Below are 18,830 nucleotides of genomic sequence, written 5' to 3'. Positions count from 1 at the left end.
CATTATCAGTTGGGATCAAAGTGACATTGGAATTTCCATTTGAATATATTTTCCCCCAACCTCCCAGTGTTCTAAACAGTATTTCGTTTGTATATGTGTATCCCCAAAATTGGAAGTAAAATTTCCTTAGAGATTTTTGTTTTGTGGGTCTTTTTTTCTTTTTCATGGCAAGGAGACTGAACTATGACAAGACCTCATATTATATTGTTATATATCTCAGAAACAGGCTTTCCCTTCCAGATTGTTTATATAAATAACCAGAGAGATTCATTATGTCTCTCTCCTCTAGCCCCTATTAGAGCATATGACCCATCCCTGTCCTGTAAGAATTTAGAGGAAATGATAAAACACTTTCTTGAGCTGATGGCTATGAAAATTAGTGTTTTTATTTTATTTTTTTAAAGATTTTATTTGACAGAGAGATAGTGAGAGCAGGAACACAAGCAGGGGGAGTGGGAGAGGGAGAAGCAGGCTTCCTGCTGAGCAGGGAGCCTGATGTGGGGCTTGATCCCAGGACCTTGGGATCATGACCTGAGCCGAAGGAAGATGCTTAATGACTGAGCCACCAAGGCGCCCCTAGATAGTATTTTTAAAGGGATGCTGCAAAGGTCTTGGCTGGTGACACCTCAGAGAATCTGGAGTCCTTTTCTATCCTTGTGAATAGGAATTAGTGTTTCAGTATTCATACATTGAGGTTCAAGTGCAAGAAGTATGTTAATTCATTTCTCTCTGGTACTCTTAACCAAAGCAAGATACTCTTTATGGTGGAAACTAGGTTTCTGTACTCTTTATAATTTCAATTATGGAATTTGATTTGTGCATCTGTTATGAGCAAATTAGCAACTGCTGCCTAACTTCCTGGGAAAATTAATATAGTGTGGTTAATTAATCAAATATATTTTTAGGCACATAGGAAGTAAATGACAGAACTTCTCAAAAGCAAAATACTGAATTGCTTAAGATGTTCTTGAATGTACCCCTCAAGTTTTCCAGAATTTCGCCATGCCTTTATATCTGAATATACCTATAACATAATTTGTTCCTCCCAAAGAATAACCAAATTGGTTTGCATTTTTAAGGAGAACTTAAATTTATTAAATGAGAGGACAAGACTTTAGAGATCAGGTAGTGTTGTTAGACCTTAGATATAATCTCTGTGAAAAATAAAAAAAAAAAGGCTATGTTCTGTTCCTGTTTATTAGCTAGTCATTTGATAAAACTTGGGTCTCCTGATTCCTGCTCTAGTGAAGTCTTCTGGTTCCTTGATCATATTTGGGTTAGAGGTAAACAATGGTATTTTGAAATTTGAGTAACTTAGGTTATGGAGTTAAGAGTATTCTTGACATTTTCAACCACTGTTACAGGTACATCTGAAGAATACAGAAATAGAAAATACCAAGCTTGTGTCAGAGGTCCAGACTTTAAAGAATTTAGATGGGAACAAAGAAAGCATGATTACTCATTTCAAAGAAGAGATTGGCAGGCTGCAGTTCTGTTTGGCTGAAAAGGAAAATCTACAAAGGACTTTCTTGCTTACAACTTCAAGTAAGGTAAGTACTTTTGCAGTATGTATTTGAAGATTGTAAAACCTGTGTCTATTAAATGTATACAATACAGTGGTTTTTATTTTTAATCTTTACTTTCCCCAACCTTTTCTTTTGGAAAAGTTCAAACCTGGAGGCATTATGACATTACACCCTAAATACATTAGCATGTCTCCCTATCAACAGGTAACATTATTCTGTATAACCATCAAACCATTAATACCTAAGAAATTTAGATATTAGAAATATAACATTCAGAAGATAATATTTCATTCCTGTATACAGTTTTAGTACATTCAAATTGTCCCAAATATATTTCTATATAACCTTTAAAATTTCTTGACCCAGGGGTAAATAAAGATCACACAATTACTGTGTTCTTGGTCTGCTCTAATCTAGAATAGCGTCCCTATGCTTCTTGTTTTTTATGACATTGATATTTTTGAAGAATTCAGGCTTGCCTGAGAAAATAGTCTGTAATCTAATTTATCATTTCCTCATGGCTGGATTCAGGTCAAACATTTTTTGGCAAGAAAAGGCCTAAATGATGTTTTGTACATTCTGTTGCAGTGTTATCAGAAGTCACATAATGAAAAAAAAAAAAGTCACATAATGTCAGTTCCGTTCTTGATGTTAGGTTTAATCATTTGTTTAAAGTTATGTCTGCCTGAAATCACTATATTGGTGCTTTTTCCCCTCTTTGTGATTGAGTAATATGTAGGATAATACTTCGAGATCATGTGAACATCCTATTCCCCAATAGCCTTTCACCCAGTGGTTTTTTTATCCCTTGATGATCCTCACCTGCATCAGTTATTAATGATTACAAAATGGTGATTTAAAAAATTTTATCATTTCTTGTACATTTATTAGTAGGTATTCTTTTATAATGAGGTTCTCTGCTGCCCTCTCCCCTTTTTTCATATCACTATGGACTTAGGGATTCTTTTTTGTTCAGTATATCTTACATCATCATTCTTTTTCTTTCTTTTTTTTTTTTTTAAAGATTTTATTTATTTATTTGAGAGAGAGAGAATGAGAGAGAGAGAACACCTGAGAGGGAATAGGGTCAGAGGACGAAGCAGACTCCCTGCCGAGCAGGAAGCCCGATGCGGGACTCGATCCAGGGACTCCAGGATCATGACCTGAGCCGAAGGCATTCGCTTAACCAACTGAGCCACCCAGGCGCCCCATCATTCTTTTTCATACCCAAAGTGTCTCATACTTAGCCAGGGGGAGCCTTTTCAGACCTACCTTTTTTCCCCCCAAGATTTTATTTATTTAGTTTAGATCATGCACACATGCTAGCAGGGGGAGCGGCAGAGGAAGAGGGAGAGAATCTCAAGCAGACTCCATGTTGAGCACAGGACCTGATGTGGGGCTTGATCTCAGGACCCTGAGATCATGACCTGAGCCGAAACCAAGAGTTGGGCACTGAACTGACTGAGCCACCCAGCCGCCCCTGTGTCTTTTTCATATGTTCCATAAATGTTTTGAATACTTCTTAGGTTTGTGAAACAACTGTATATTATAGATTTAGGTTCTGCCCCAGACCTGGTACTAGGCATTTCTCTAAGGAGCCCTGTTTTTTTTTTTTCAGCAGGGAATGGTATTTTGAAACCAAATGGAATTTGGTATTTTTATATTGGATCCTGTTGCTATTAGGGGTCATTGCTTCTTTGTACTTCCATTGGACAAACTTTTAAAGTGTTTATATAGTTACCTTCAATTCAAACCCGGTACCTTAGAGTTCTTCCTTACCTTCCTCCATTCCATATTTATCTCTCCTCTCAGTGTGAGAGCCCTTGTTTCCAAACGTTGTTATATTTATTCATGTGTTCTACCCTGTTATACACACCAATAGTTTCAGAGGTGTTACATCAGTGCCACTCCCAGCAGTGTGTCTACTAAATAAAATAAAGTTCTTGGGGCGCCTGGGTGGCTCAGTCGTTAAGCGTCTGCCTTCGGCTCAGGTCATGATCCCAGGGTCCTAGGATCGAGCCCCACATTGGGCTCCCTGCTCGGTGAGAAGCCTGCTTCTCCCTTTCCCACTCTTTGTGCTGGGTATTCCCTCTCTCACTGTTTCTCTCTTTCAAATAAAGAAAGTCTTTAAAAAAAATAAATTAAAAAAAGTTCTTTTCAAACCTTTTTCTTAGAATTTATTTCAGTAAGGATATACATAGTACTATGTTCAAAATACACACCAATAGTTTCAGAAGTGTTACATCAGTGCCACTCCCAACAGTGTGTCTACTAAATAAAATCAAGTTCTTTTCAAGCCTTTTTCTTAGAATTTATTTCAGTAAGGAGGTACATAGTACTGTATTCAAAAGTTACTTGAATAAACTTTTTAGCATATTTATGGGAATGAATTTTTATACAGTCTACATTTTTGTTTGCATTTGATTCAAAGAGTAGTTTTTATTCTCTTAACCTTTTGATTGAATTTTGTGTTTTGAGTGTGTTAAATAGTTGCATCATTCAAAAGTGAAAATACTTAAAATATTTACTGTGATGTCTCTTTCCGAAAAAACCCTTTCTTATACCCATATGTAAACATTTTCATTAGTTTCCAGTTTATCCTCCTGTTTCTTTCTGCAAAAATAAACATGTGCATATGCAGACACTCTTCTCTATTCCCGTTTTTCTTTTTTAGTTTTTAAATATTTTTGATTTAAATTCAGTTGATTAACATATAATGTATTATTGGTTTCAGAGGTATAGGCCTGTGCTTCATCAGTCTTATATAATACCCAGTGCTCATTACATCACATGCCCTCCTTAATGTCCATCACCCAGTTACCCCATCCCTCCATATTCCCTTAAAAAAAAAAAAAAAGGGTGCCATGCTATATGTACTTTTTCGACCTGTTTTAAAATTGAACAATATAAACCGAAAAAAATTACTCCACATCTGTTCGTGGAGATCTTTGAACTTTTTTTTTTTTTTAAATGATGCATTGGGCAGATTTACCTTGACTTATTTCTTAACTCCTGTGGATGAATATTATGTTATTTGCAGTAGTTTGCTGTTAAATACACTTAGATGTAATTACTATAACACCTAAAATGTCAGATGTGCATCACATTTAGAATGCATGATTAACACCCAAGTTACTCTTCAGGGTATTTAATATAGCACATTGCAAACACAAAGGTGAAATGTATTTTTGATTTATTTATTAAGATGCTAAAATTTTCTCCAGGCATCTTTTTTCTACATAAGTAAGACCTCTGTAAGGAAAACCACAGGTATAGAAACACCTGGGAAAATGGACTCTTAATTAACTTTTTTTTTTTTAAACTCTCTGCCCAGTCTGGGGCTTTAACTCATGACCCCAAGATCAGGAGTCACATGCTCTACCAACTGAATCAGCCAGGAGCCCCATTAATCATTGAAACTTAAAAAAAAAAAAAAATTTTTTTTTAAAGCAGTACAAGGTCATGGTTATAACATAATTCAAATAATAAGGGTACAGAGTAAAAGTAACCCTCATCCTTTCCTACATATGTCTTACAGAATTTTTAAATTTTTCTAGAAATCTATGAATGTACATATAGAATTTACATTTTTATGAAAACTGAGAATATATGTATAATGTTCCAAAACTTTTTTTTAAGAATTTTATAGAATGTCTGGACATTCTATATGGGTATGAGAACCCATAAAGATCTTCTTCATTGACTGTAACAGCTGCATAGTATCCCTTGTTTTATTTAATAGCTGTGTAGTAGGCAATTGTTTTTAGTTGTGTATAGTACTTAGCTTTTATAAGCATACTGCAGTAAACCTCCTTGTACAGATATGTAGGCACATGTACATACCAGAATAAATTTCATAGTTATTTTCAAATTGCTTTTCAAACAAATACCCCAGGGGTGCCTGGGTGGCTCAGTCGTTAAGCATCTGCCTTCGGCTCAGGTCATGATCCCAGGGTTCTGGGATCGAGCCCCCCAGCATAGGACTCCCTGCTCAGCGAGAAGCCTGTCTCCCTGTCCTACTCCCCCTGCTTGTGTTCTCTCTTCTCTCTCTCTCAAATAAATAAATAAAATCTTAAAAAAAAAAAAAAAATACCCCAACATTGTGTATACTCCTGTTTGTAATGGCAGCACAGACTTTCATTGTTTGAAGGATATATTGCAGAATTTGTAATAAATTCTCATATTACATATTTTCTACTTTTAATAATTTTTCATTATTTTAATAATTGTACTGAATCCCTGTAAAGCTAAATAATTTTCTTAGAAACTCATAAAAATAAAATTGCTAGATAAAAAGTTATGTGCTTTTTCAAGGTTGTGCATGTTGCAAAAATCTGATGAGAAACTTTATACTACTTACAGGTACATAGCACACCTGTTTATAAATGTGCTAATTTCCGTAAAGTCATCCAAATATTGGAGTATTACTGTTTTTGAATCTTTGTCAGTTGAAAGAAAATGGTATTTATTTTAACTTCTTTGATTAATGAGTTGAATATATTTTTATATGCATAATGGCCATTTCTTTCAAAAAAATTCATGGTCATGCCATTCTTTAATTTTTTTGTTTTTTGGCTTTTTTGTTTTTTTGGTTTTTTTGGTTTGGAGAGTTTTTTTCTTACTGATCAGAAAATATATTTATATCAGAGTATTATTGTACCTTTTTAAAAAATATAGTCCAAACAGGGGCGCCTGGGTGGCTCAGTCGTTAAGCGTCTGCCTTCGGCTCGGGTCATGATCCCAGGGTTCTGGGATCGAGCCCCTCATTGGGCTCCCTGCTCAGCAGGAAGCCTGCTTCTCCCTCTCCCACTCCCCCTGCTTGTGTTCCCTCTCTCGCTGTGTCTCTCTCTCTCTCTCTGTCAAATAAATAAAATCTTTAAAAATATATATATATAGTCCAAACAATTTCCTCTGGTGTTGGTGTCTCTTTTTTCCCTTTTGACATGGAGAAGCTGATGATATTTACATAGTTAGATCTATTAATGTTATATCTACAAAGATTTCCTCCACCTCAATATTGCATAATCATTTATTTCCTTCTAAGGAGCTAACAGTTATTTTTATTTTTATTATTATTTTTTAAGTAGGCTCCATGCCTAACGTGGGGCTTGAGCTCACGACCCTGAGAATTGAGCCACATGCTCCACCAACTGAGCCCGCCAGGTGCCCCAGGAGCTAACAGTTTAAAGACCAGGAATGGGTTGCACTTTTTCTGAGTTATTTTTATTTTTGTATTTATTTTTTTTTAAGATTTTATTTATTTATTTGACAGAGCACGAGCAGGGGGAACAGTAGAGGGGAAGCAGGCTCCCTGCCAAGCAGGGAGCCCGATGCGGGGCTCGATCCCAGGACCCTGGGATCATGACCTGAGCCGAAGGCAGACGCTTAACCATCTGAGCCACCCAGGCGCCCCTCTGAGTTTATTTTTAGTACAGAGATAAAAATAGGAAAGTTGAATAAACTGGATTTTGTTGGGTTCCTAATATTAAAGGAAATAATTTTATCATGGCAATTTTAACTTTTTTTTTTTTTTTTTTAAGATTTTATTTATTAGGGAGAGAGGGAGAAGCAGACACCCCACTGAGCAGGGAGCCCGACCCCAGGATCATGACCTGAGCCGAAGGCAGAGGCTTAACCGACTGAGCCACCCAGGCACCCCTCTTTTTTTTTTTTTTTTCTTGGAGCAATTTTAACTTTTTAAAGATACTTTTAGGTTTGTTTAGAGGTCCTAATTACTTCTCATTTTCCCAGTGCCTCATCTTTGTTACTTGCAGCATATCCGTATTTTGTTTTTAGAAGTTCTAAACCTGTCCTGTTTTTTTTTTTTTTTAAGATTTTATTTATTTTTCTGAGAGAGAATGGGAGACAGCATGAGGGGGGGAGGATCAGAGGGAGAAGCAGACTCCCCGCTGAGCAGGGAGCCCGATGTGGGACTCGATCCCGGGACTCCAGGATCATGACCTGAGCCGAAGGCAGTTGCTTAACCAACTGAGCCACCCAGGCGCCCCTAAACCTGTCCTGTTTTCATAATGATATGTAATGGTATATTAATGTTACGTTGGATATGTTTTTAGGTTAGTTAATAGACTTCTTTTAACCAAAATTTTTGGAATTACAGAGAAGTTATTGAAATTATTTTTATTGGTAATCATAAAAAATGAGGGTCAGTAGTTACAGATGTTAGAGATTTTGGGGGACAGGAGCTTTCATTTGAATTTCTGTTTAAGCCAGGGCTTTTAAATATTGGGCATGTTGCTTGACTTCTGAACTTCTATTTACACGTGTTTAATGTGGTAGAGATACAGAGTGCATTGGGTTGTTAAATGGGGACTCTAACACAAAGTCATATCTTAAGTTTTTTATAGATTTATGTACTTCATCTAAGTCATGAATAGAAAAGCAGTATTTAATTTAAAATTTTGGATCTGTTGAAATATTAAAAATTGTTTCTGCTTCTGTTTTTACTTTAATGGTTTCATTGCAAATGTATTTATCTGATTTTCTTCAGGAAGATACCTTTTCCTTAAAGGAGCAACTTCGTAAAGCAGAGGAACAGGTTCAGGCAACTCGGCAAGAAGTTGTCTTTCTGGCTAAAGAACTTAGTGATGCTGTAAATGTGCGCGATAAAACAATGGCGGATCTGCATACTGCACGCTTGGAAAATGAGAAAGTAAAAAAACAGTTAGCTGATGCAGTGGCAGAACTTAAACTGAATGCTGTGAAAAAAGACCAGGTAAAGTGGGTTAATTTTGAATTTTCATTTTGATCAAAAACTCACTACAAGCTTATACAAGAGAGTAGGTATGTCAGAGTAAATCAGGTCAGATTCCTTATCATAGAAATTTAAATTTCCATTCGTTTCATTTAGTCATTGTAACCTCTTCAGTTGAAATTAATGTAAGCTTTAAGAAAAACTTAGGTAGGCAAATGCCTAATGGTTAGTAAGAGCTGCTCTATTGTTAAACTTTCTAATGTCAGTTATATATGGCTTTGTTTGGAATTTCTTATTTATTAGCTTCATAAAGTGGTATTATGGTTATTTAACAGGGTAATACTCACTCCACAGGAGGTGGATTGTTCTTCTCTAGTTTTTTAATGAGGCTTAGTCCTAAGAATATAAAGCTGGATTTATTAGGAGCTAATGTAGCTCTGTTGCCAAAACTCCAAAACAAATAAAAATTAAAAGCCAGAAAGAAAAAAGCGAAAATGAAGTTGGGATTTACTTTTACGTTATGAGATAGGAGATTTTTAACTTTTTTTTTTTTTTTTAAGAGGAAGTATGTGTGTATTTTTGTCATAGGAAAAGACTGATACACTGGAACATGAACTGAGAAGAGAAGTGGAAGATTTGAAACTTCGTCTTCAGATGGCAGCAGATCATTATAAAGAAAAATTCAAGGAATGCCAGAGGCTCCAAAAACAAATAAACAAACTTTCAGACCAATCAGTAAGGACAGTTTGAATGCATACCTAATATTTCCTTTATCAGTATTTTTGTTATGAATCAAATTTACAATATTCTAAAGTTTTATTTATGTAAGTAACCTCTGTACCCCACATGAGGCTTGAACTCATGACCCTGAGATCAAGAGTCACATACTCTTTCAGCTGAGCCAGTGAGGTGCCGCCAGATTTATAATACTCTAAATATCAACCTTTTGAATATAATTTATCTCTGCTAATTTGAAATCATTGGTCTGATTTGAAGTCATTGGTCTAATCTTGCTAATGATACATATTTTTTTTTTAATCTGGAGTTTTTATTTTCTGGAAGACCAACAAAGGAAGCAAGGGTAGCAGCAGGAAAAAGAAAACAGGAGGAAGGTTCCTTTTTTCTTGACGATTTCCCTTTAAATTCTTGATAAATGTCATCACTTAAAAACTCTATACACAGGGCACCTGGGTGGCTCAGTCGTTAAGCGTCTGCCTTCGGCTCAGGCCATGATCCCAGGGTCCTAGGATCGAGTCTCCCTGCTCCACGGGAAGCCTGCTTCTCCCTCTACCACTCCCCCCTGCTTGTGTTCCTGCTCTCGCTATGTCTCTCTCTGTCAAATAAATAAAATCTTTAAAAAAACAAAAAACAAAACAAAAAACTATACACATATTGAATCCCTTCTTATGACAGTGATGCCTGTCCTCAGTGGGATTCACCATTGATTATCCCCAGGGTCTTCGATATATTCTCAGTTTTCATTGTTGGGTTCTTCTATTCATAATCACTAGATTAGGAAGAGTTAATGTTAGCTAATTGTTTTATATTCCATTTGAGAGTGGGTAAGCAGATTTAATGAAAAAAATTATTTCTGTTCTGATGAATGTTTTAATGTGGGTCCTTAAATTGTATCTAATATAAGGTTTGCTATGTAATGGAATGCTGGAAGTGAAGAAACATTTAAAACCTGTAGTTGAAAATGATACGAAGTTCTCTTTGTAAACAAAATTTATCATATTCTATATGGTACGGATGATTTTTTTTTTTTTCCCCAAGATTTTATTTAGGGGCACCTGGGTGGCTCAGTCGGTTAAGCATTTGTCTTTGGCTGGGGTCAAAAATATTTATTAGATCATGAGCGGGGGAGGGGCAGAGGGAGAAGTAGATTCCCCACTAAGCGGGGAGCCCAGCATGGGACTCAGTCCCAGCACTCTGGGATCATGACCTGAGCCGAAGGCAGACGCTTAACTGACTGAGCCACCCAGGTGCCCATTACAGATATTTTTACAGAAATACATGTGGTAAACTAAAAAGGTTTTTGTGAAAAAATATACTTTGAGTTTGACCCACATGTATGGGTTTTGGTTTGGGGCCTGTAAGTGTATTATGACTTTGTAGTAGGTGACCTAGGACATTTCTGTGTCTTTTCTTGGTGGTGGTTTGATGATTTGACAGGAAAAACCAAAATAAAGTTTTTCTCTTTTGTAACATTTAGGTCAGTTGGTAAGGTGATGTGTGTTACCTTTAGTTTTTGTTGGCCTTTAAGACACAATAGCAGCTTTGTGGACTTCTCAGGATTTCTTTATGGCAATTACTGAAGGAAGGAAATACAACTTCTTGAATAATTTATTGTTAATATTTTGAATAGGCCAATAGCAACAGTGTCTTAACAAAGAAAATTGGGAATCAGCAAAAAGTGAATGATGCCTCAATAAACACAGACCCAGCTACTACTGCCTCTACTATAGATGTAAAGCCACCACCTTCTGCAGGTACAAATCTTTGAGACCTTTTGTGTAGTGTCCTGCCTTGACGAGTGTTGATACTTACTTACACTGCCTTGTTCCAGGTGTACAAATTTAAGGGAGCTTCAAAAAATTCTTATAAGTGAGAGGATTAAGGCAAAGATAAAGTAGGGGTCTAAAAGTAAGAAAGTCATACATGTGAAATATATAAAATGTGTGGGCCTACTATTTATCTTCATGAGAATATTCACAAGTATTAAATGAGCTGGAGTTTGTAAACTTATATGCTTATAGCAGCAGTTAGGCTATAGGACAAAAGCCAATGATTGACTCTTTAATATCCCACTAAATGTATGGAATTTTGAAGCATTTATGGAATTTTAATTGTACAGTTCTGTTGGTGGGAAAATAAATCCCCTGTTGATGGTTTTCTTTATCTTTTACTTTTTTTTTTTTTTTTTACTTCTTTGGATCATTAGGGTACTTCCTGGTTAGTGAACCTGTTGGCAGAAAAGTTAAATTTTTATTAGTTTATTAACTTCTAGATTAGAAAGACATAGTGAATGATAAACAACATGAAAATTTGAATTAACTCCAGGTTTTCATTTGGCCTAATTTTTTTTCATCTTATGTTAAAGATTTGACATAATGAAAGTTGGCACTAGAGTATATAAAAATACATTTCCTTCTGTAGTGTTTAGGGTAATTGCTGTTTTAGACTTTTTAAATGTAAATTTCCCATGCTATTAAATATTTAATTAGGTTCAGCCACTGTAGAACAGAATCCTGACTTACATTTCTGTACATCCTCTATCTAGAGTGGTGTTGTGTAAATTATTTATTTAATAAAGACTTAGTGAATAGTAATGAAGGACTAGAAAAATGATTTATAAAGTGTATTTTCAGAGTATGGCTTTCTACTTACCCTGTCTATTCAGTTATATGAAGAGAACAAGTGTGCCATTTAAGAACTGTTTTTAGTTAATTAAAAATAATGATCCTTTTCATTATTGAATGTGAACTTGTTTCTGGCCAAACTAACATAAAAAATTCTCACGTACAGTTTATATTATCTTGCTTTATTTAGTGTATGAATAGATGATTTCAGATAGGTGTTTCTCTCCTTTAGTATTCCATTTACTGACCTTTAAGTTATTCTTAAGTTATTTTGAACAGGAAGATAATATAAGGGGCAAAATAAGTTTTAATAATATTTTCTGCTTTGTAATAGCCGAGACAGATTCTGACATGGTAACAAAGGGACAAGTCTGTGAAATGACCAAAGAAATTGCTGACAAAACAGAAAAATACAATAAATGTAGACAACTCTTGCAGGTAAGATAGCTTTCTTGTAAATGGAAGATTTATTAGATATAATGGCGTAGCTTACCTTTGTTTTTTTTTAAATCCTGGGGTTTTGTTTTTGCTTTTTTTTTTTTTTTTAAATACCCATTTACTTAGTGTCACTTTTTTTTTTTTAAGATTTTATTTGACACAGAGAACACAAGCAGGGGGAGCTGCAGGGAGAGGGAGAAGCAGGCTCCTTGCTTAGCAGGGAGCCTGATGCAGGGCTCAATCCCAGGACCCTGGGATCATGAGCTGAGCTGAAGGCTGCCTCTTAACCAACTTAGCCACTCTGGTGCCCCCTTAATTTCACTTTTGAGATGATGAAAGGGAGTTCTGTGTACGTGCTTATGTAGGCCTGTGTGTAAAATCATGATCCTAAAATTTTCTATTTTCCTTTCTTGATAATGGGCAAGTGATTAATTGAGGTTGGCTATTTTTGTCTGTCTTCTTAATAAGGATACATTGAAAATGTATCCTTGAACTTGGAACATCATAAAAGGGAAGTAATTTTTTTGCATTAACTGTAATAATAGCAAAGAATTTTACCACATCTTAAAGTAACCAAATTTACAAAGGGGGAAAAGAGAATGTTAATCAAATGAGCTGTTGCCTTTATGATGTTACTTATTTTGACTATTTTAAACTGTATTCTTCATACATTTCAGTTTTGCAACTGTCTTGGTAGGGTTCAGTCCTGGAATATTTAAAGGACAAAGGGAAAATGCTTCTCATTTATACCTGATTTGGAGAAGGGAGGCAAAGGTGTTTTGTGTTTGTATGATTTTTGTTAATTTTTTTGTGTATGTTTCTCCATGTAGAGAGGGGAAGGATATTTAGAGTTAACTATAGAATGATGAAGTCCATACATTAGTTCAGTGTTACTGTAGTAATTGATTTAAAACATCTTGTCAGTGCCTTTTAAATAATATTTAATCTTTTAAACTTTATTTTTTTTTTAAAGATTTATTTGAGAGAGATTGCAAGAGAGAGCATGAGCTGGGGATAGGGAGAGGGAGAAGCTCCCTGCTCAGCAGGGCTCCATCCCAGGACCCTGAGATCATGACCTGAGCCCAAGGCAGACGCTTAACCAACTGAGCCACGCAGGCGCCCCAAATCTTTTGTTACTTCAGAGGATCCTTCCTTCTGTAGGATTGATTTATTAGAACAGTTTTACCCTTGAGTTCAAAGTAGTTGTTTATAAGGGACTAAACTTTTTTCATTAAGTCTGAAACACTTCTAGATGGATATTTTTTAAAATGTCATTATATAGTAGTATTGACAGAAAGAATGTGCTTAAGCTAAAAATTTCCTCAAGGCGTTTTTTCCCCCCCACTGTGTTGAAGTGCAGTAAACTGCATATATTTGCTGAAATCCAGTAAATTGCTTATAATATTTGAAGCCTGCAGTTTGATCAGTTTTGCCATGTATATAGTTGTGAAACTATGTCCAGATAACATTTCCATTACCTGCCAAAGTTTTTACCCATTTGCAGTTCACTTCTCCCTCTATCCCCATCCCCAGGAAACTATTGGCTTGCCTTCTGCCTCTGTAGGTTAGCCTACTTTTTGTAACAGTTCATATAAATTCAGTCATATGGTTTATACTCTTTTTTTTGGTCCTCTTTCAGCATAATTTGAGATTTATCGATGTTGTTGCTTATATTGGTAGTTCATTCCTTTTTATTGGGAGAGTTCAGATCTTCTGCTATTTTAAAAATTGAGTTCTTCTTTTTATTACTGAGTTGTATGTGTTCTTTATTCTGGATACAAGTCATTTGTGTGATATGTGTGGATATTTTCTCCCAGTCTGTGAGTTGCCTTTTTCATTTCATTAATGGTGTTTTTAGAAAAATTTTCAATTTTGATTAAGTACAGATTTACCAATTTGCTCTTTCATGTTTTGTGCTTTTTTAAAAGATTTATTCATATATGTGAGAGAGTAGGGGAGCAGAGGGAGCAGAGGGAGGAGGAGAGAGAGAGTCTTAAGCAGGCTCCATTCTGTTCTAAGAATCCAACTTGTAAAGATTTTCTCCTGTCTTCTGTAAGTTTTATAGTCTTAGGTTTCACATTTAGGTCTATTTTCATTTTAAGTTTATTTTTGTGTGTGGTGTGAGGTATGGTATATATCATAATGGGTATTAGGTTGATCTAGCCTTATTTGTTAAAGACTTTTTCTCAGTTGAATTGCTTAAAGCGTATTTTTAAACTTTTACCTTGAATATAAGACATTCAAAATGAAATTTTCCAATTTACACTTTTGTCATGATTTGTAACTCCTTTCAACATTCTGAGTTGTAGAGAAGAAGCAGTGTATAAGAAGTCAACGTAGCAATTTTCTTGGTCAGGAAATCCCAATGTCTGGAAACAGTTGTCATTATAATCATACAGTTTTTATTACTTCCCTTTGTAGAAGTAATATATGCTTATTGTGAAATCTTATGGCATTATAAAAATAAAGAATAAAGATGGTAAAAGGTACCATCATGATCCTGATTCCAAGAGATAAGAGCTATTAAGACTTCATATTTTTTTTAAAGATTTTATTTATTTGAGAGAGAAAGAATGAGACAGAGAGAGCATGAGAGAGGGGAGGGTCAGAGGGAGAAGCAGACTCCCCGCCGAGCGGGGAGTCCAATGCAGGACTCGATCCTAGGACTCCAGGATCATGACCTGAGCTGAAGGCAGTCGCTTAACCAACTGAGCCACCCAGGCGTCCAGTACTTCATATTTTTCTACACAGCACTATATGGAAATTGTGTTAACTTTTAAAAATAAGATTATACTGTACTGTTTTTTGCAGCATACTATTTTCAATTAATGTATCTTGACGTTTTTACTTGTTAATTTGTAGATCTTTGTTCTTTTAAATATATACTATTCCATTGTAGGGATTTAAAATGATTTGTCCCAGGGCACCTGGGTGGCTCAGTCATTAAGCATCTCCCTTCGTCTCATGTCATGATCCTAGGGTCCTGGGATCGAGCCCCACATCGGGCTCCCTGCTTGGCGGGAAACCTGCTTCTCCACTCTCCCACTCCCCCTGCTTGTGTTCCCTCTCTCACTGTCTCTCTCTCTCTCTCTGTCAAATAAATAAATAAAATTTTAAAATAAATAAAATAAAATGATTTGTCCCATCTTCCACTGACATTTTTTTCCTTTTTTTTTTTTTTTTTTTACATTTGGTTATTTCAGTATTGATAGTGTTAAAACAATGTTATAATGAAACATTCAGCAAATATCTAAATAGATTTATATAGCTATTGGCTCTATTTGGATTTAAAATCTTTTTGTAGGGCGCCTGGGTGGCTCATTTGGTTAAGCGACTGCCTTCGGCTCAGGTCATGATCCTGGAGTCCCGGGATCGAGTCCCGCATCGGGCTCCCTGCTCGGCAGGGAGTCTGCTTCTCCCTCTCCCACTCCCCGTTTGTGTTCCCTCTCTCGCTGTGTCTTTCTCTGTCAAATAAATAAATAAAATCTTAAAAAAAAAAATAAAATAAAATCTTTTTGTGTAATTATGCTAATTTCGTTTAGGATGAGAAAACAAAATGCAATAAGTATGCTGACGAACTTGCAAAAATGGAACTGAAATGGAAAGAGCAAGTGAAGATTGCTGAAAATGTAAAACTAGCACTAGCTGAAGTAGAGGATAATTACAGAGTAAGTTCGGTATTTGTATAGTTTGAGGCATAGTGTACCTGGTACTTTTGCAAATATGTTAGCTATAATTTTTACCAATCTAATGGGCAGTTTTAATATAGATAATTGGAATTGTATTTTTGTGTATAAATATGTACTACATATTTAGTTGAGTGTAGTTAATTAACTATGAACTGAGAAAATAAATACATGCGTTGCCATTGTGACTTTAATTCTGTGCACTCAGTTGGCTAATTAAAATTTTATTTTTAAATCATGCTTAGTTTCTAAGATGAAAAGTGATCATTTCATTGTCCTATTCACTTAGAAACAGACATGAATGTGTATGTAAAATTATTTTAGGGCCTTTACGTTTTTGTGGGAGCATAATAATACATGATCAGTAATTTTAAAATTTATGTAAGCTATTAAATGAATCACCAAAATGTTTTACTTGTGATCCTACAAAATACTGCAAAGTGATACAATCATAATTTTAATTATTTTTGCCAATGTAATACTAGGCAACAAATAAGCCCAAATGGTAAAGGATATTTGTAAGACTGTTAGAGAAAAAGATTAGCAGCCTGTTTATTTTTGCTTTAAGGAATAAAGTATAATCTTACATATTTTGAGATCTTACATATAATTTGCATATTGTGTGTGTGACTAGAGACCAGGAAGTTCTACATGATTTAACTTTGCTATATTATAGCTAATTGTACTTACAATCTAATTTTTAAATGTGGTGTTCTTAAAGACACCAAGAATTTAGGTTTCCCCTCTGGGGCCTGGAGAAGGTGGCACATTATAGGTAATTTTACTGGTAGTTCTTGTCAGAATGAAAATTTCAAACTTCTAATTCATGAGATTATTATTGTTTATGAGATTCCTGTGGATATTGTTTTCAGTGGCTGGCAGCTTCCCTTACTATTTATAAAGTGTGAATACTGAATTTATATGAGCTTTTATCTTTGCATATTGACTAGAAAAAATAATTTAGTAAAATTAAAGCCTGTATGTAGAGAGAGCTAGTGAGCACGCACTATGTTAGCTCTTTTTTTTTTTTTTTTTTTTCTTTTAATTTATTTGAGAGAATGAGAGACAGAGAGCATGAGAGGGAGGAGGGTCAGAGGGAGAAGCAGACTCCCCGCCGAGCAGGGAGCCCGATGCGGGACTCGATCCCGGGACTCCAGGATCATGACCTGAGCCGAAGGCAGTCGCCCAACCAACTGAGCCACCCAGGCGCCCACTATGTTAGCTCTTATGTGGGTGATCATACAAGTAAGGCACAGTGCTATGTATGTTTAAGGAGTTTATAATCTAATAGGGATTGCTTAAAAGTATAATGGTAATACTCACAACTATGGCATTCACGACTCAGGTAGTCATCTGTCAAACCTGTGGGAAGCTAGCTAATGTTTTTAGTTCATTTAGATCATGGTAGAAGTGAGCATCTGAATTAAACAGCATTATAGATTATGCAGCTGGTAAAGGTGCTTAGCTTTTTGTTTAGTGCCCTTTCCCTTATTTTGTACTGTTTAGACACAGATACTCACTAGACAAGGCAAAATGGGATGAAGTTCTACATGAATGAGAAGTCTAATTAATGAAGTACCTTAGGGCTGTTTCCAGTGGAATATTTAGGAGTTAAGCATGGAGAAACCCGACCTTTGAAAGACCAAACTGGAGGGGAGAAGCAGAGCTGGGAAAAGAAAGAAGCATCATTTTAAGCAGATTGAAAAGCATTTATATAGATTTGGAGGTGAAAAGTGGAGAGCACAGCCTGGAAATTTTGAGCTGTCTTGAGTAATAGGACTTTAATGTCTGTGGTGGTGTAGATTGGACTTGAAAGATAGCTTAAACCACATTTTGGGGGGCCTAAAATGGAATTGGAGTGCTATTTGCTATTAAGAATTTCCTAGGAGTAAAAGGACCCAACTATAGTAGGTCTTTTTGAAAACAGTTTGGTAACCCTGAGAGGATTTACAGGTGGGAAGGGTGTTTGAAGGTAAGAAAATTAAAAGTATTCTCAGAATTACTTGGTAATAAAGACCACCCCCTTGGGTACCTTCCCTGATCACTTATTATTGAATAGGACATGAAATAATTGAAAAATAAGTTTGTGTTTGTATTCATAATGTGGTTGTTAAGTGAATGAATGACTAAAGAGACTGAAAATGTTGGAGAGTGGAGGAAGAAGAGGAGGAGGAAGTGTAACAGCTTCCTAGCTTCAGTCACAGTGGGCTCTGAGATTGGTAATATCCGTTAAGGGAAGTAAGAAAAGTAGGTTTGGGACCTTTTGCCCTTAAAGTGTGGAAAAAACAATGAAAACATGTCACCCATCAATTGAAAAGACAGGTTTGGGGAAAGAAAGATGTGTGCCATGTGAGTAAATATTAGTGATTTATTCCCATGGGGATCATAGTTGTGAAGGCATAGAAAAAAGGGAGTTTTCAGGGAGAACATAGAAGCCAAAGAAGAAACTTTGGAGAACACTCATATTTCTAATTGTGAAGTTCAAGAAGTGGACACAAAAAAGAGCACGAGGGGATGATATTGTAGGTGAAATTTTATGTAAACTGGGAGAAGTTGTATGAGTATGGGAAGTTGGTCAATAATGAGAAGTAATCTAGAGATTTCAAAGAAATACACTAAGAAAAATACACAGATATGGTAATTGGAATTTTGATAGAATGGTATAGACTAACTCTTGGTGTGTAAGGAGAGAGTAGGTAATGAAAAAGATTAATGATGATTTCTTTTTTCAGCTTCAGTTGGTGGAGAAAGACAAAGAAATAAATGGTCTAACTTCACGTTTGGAAAACCTCTCCAGGGAAAAGGTATTGAACAGTGTACTTAAAAAATCTTTCAGGGTGCTTGGGTGGCTTGATTGTTTATGCGTCTGGTGCTTGGTTTTGGCTCATGTCATAGTCTCAGGGTGGTGAGATCAGGTGCCATGTGTGGGACTCTGCTCTTGGTACAGAGACTGCTTGATATCCTTACTCCTCCCCCTGCTTGTGCGAGGGGGTGCGTGTGCACTTCCCCCCAATAAATAAATAAAATCTTAAAAAAAAATCATGACGATGAATGATACTACAGCTTATGAAGATACACATCTTACAGTCATGTGAAGGTGGGTTTG

General features: G+C 35.8%; 1 protein-coding gene across 3 annotated transcripts in view; it reads left to right on the top strand.

Moving 5' to 3' along the window:
* TAX1BP1 (Tax1 binding protein 1) overlaps positions 1–18,830 on the top strand; it is an 86,330-nt gene that overhangs the window by 37,811 nt on the left and 29,689 nt on the right. For all 3 annotated transcript variants that reach the window (XM_081800338.1, XM_081800337.1, XM_081800336.1), the window contains exons 8-14: positions 1,365–1,550; positions 8,035–8,259; positions 8,827–8,973; positions 10,607–10,730; positions 11,935–12,038; positions 15,581–15,706; positions 18,457–18,528. In XM_081800338.1, coding sequence (XP_081656464.1) covers positions 1,365–1,550; positions 8,035–8,259; positions 8,827–8,973; positions 10,607–10,730; positions 11,935–12,038; positions 15,581–15,706; positions 18,457–18,528 — 984 coding nt within the window. The remainder of the gene's footprint in view (positions 1–1,364; positions 1,551–8,034; positions 8,260–8,826; positions 8,974–10,606; positions 10,731–11,934; positions 12,039–15,580; positions 15,707–18,456; positions 18,529–18,830) is intronic.

The sequence above is a fragment of the Leptonychotes weddellii genome, chromosome 12 (genome assembly GCF_054177405.1).
Source record: "Leptonychotes weddellii isolate Sample4059 chromosome 12, ASM5417740v2, whole genome shotgun sequence".
Classification (NCBI taxonomy): Eukaryota; Metazoa; Chordata; class Mammalia; order Carnivora; family Phocidae; genus Leptonychotes; species Leptonychotes weddellii.
The sequence above is the reverse complement of the archived record's forward strand: the minus strand, read 5'-3'. Positions and strand labels throughout refer to the sequence as shown.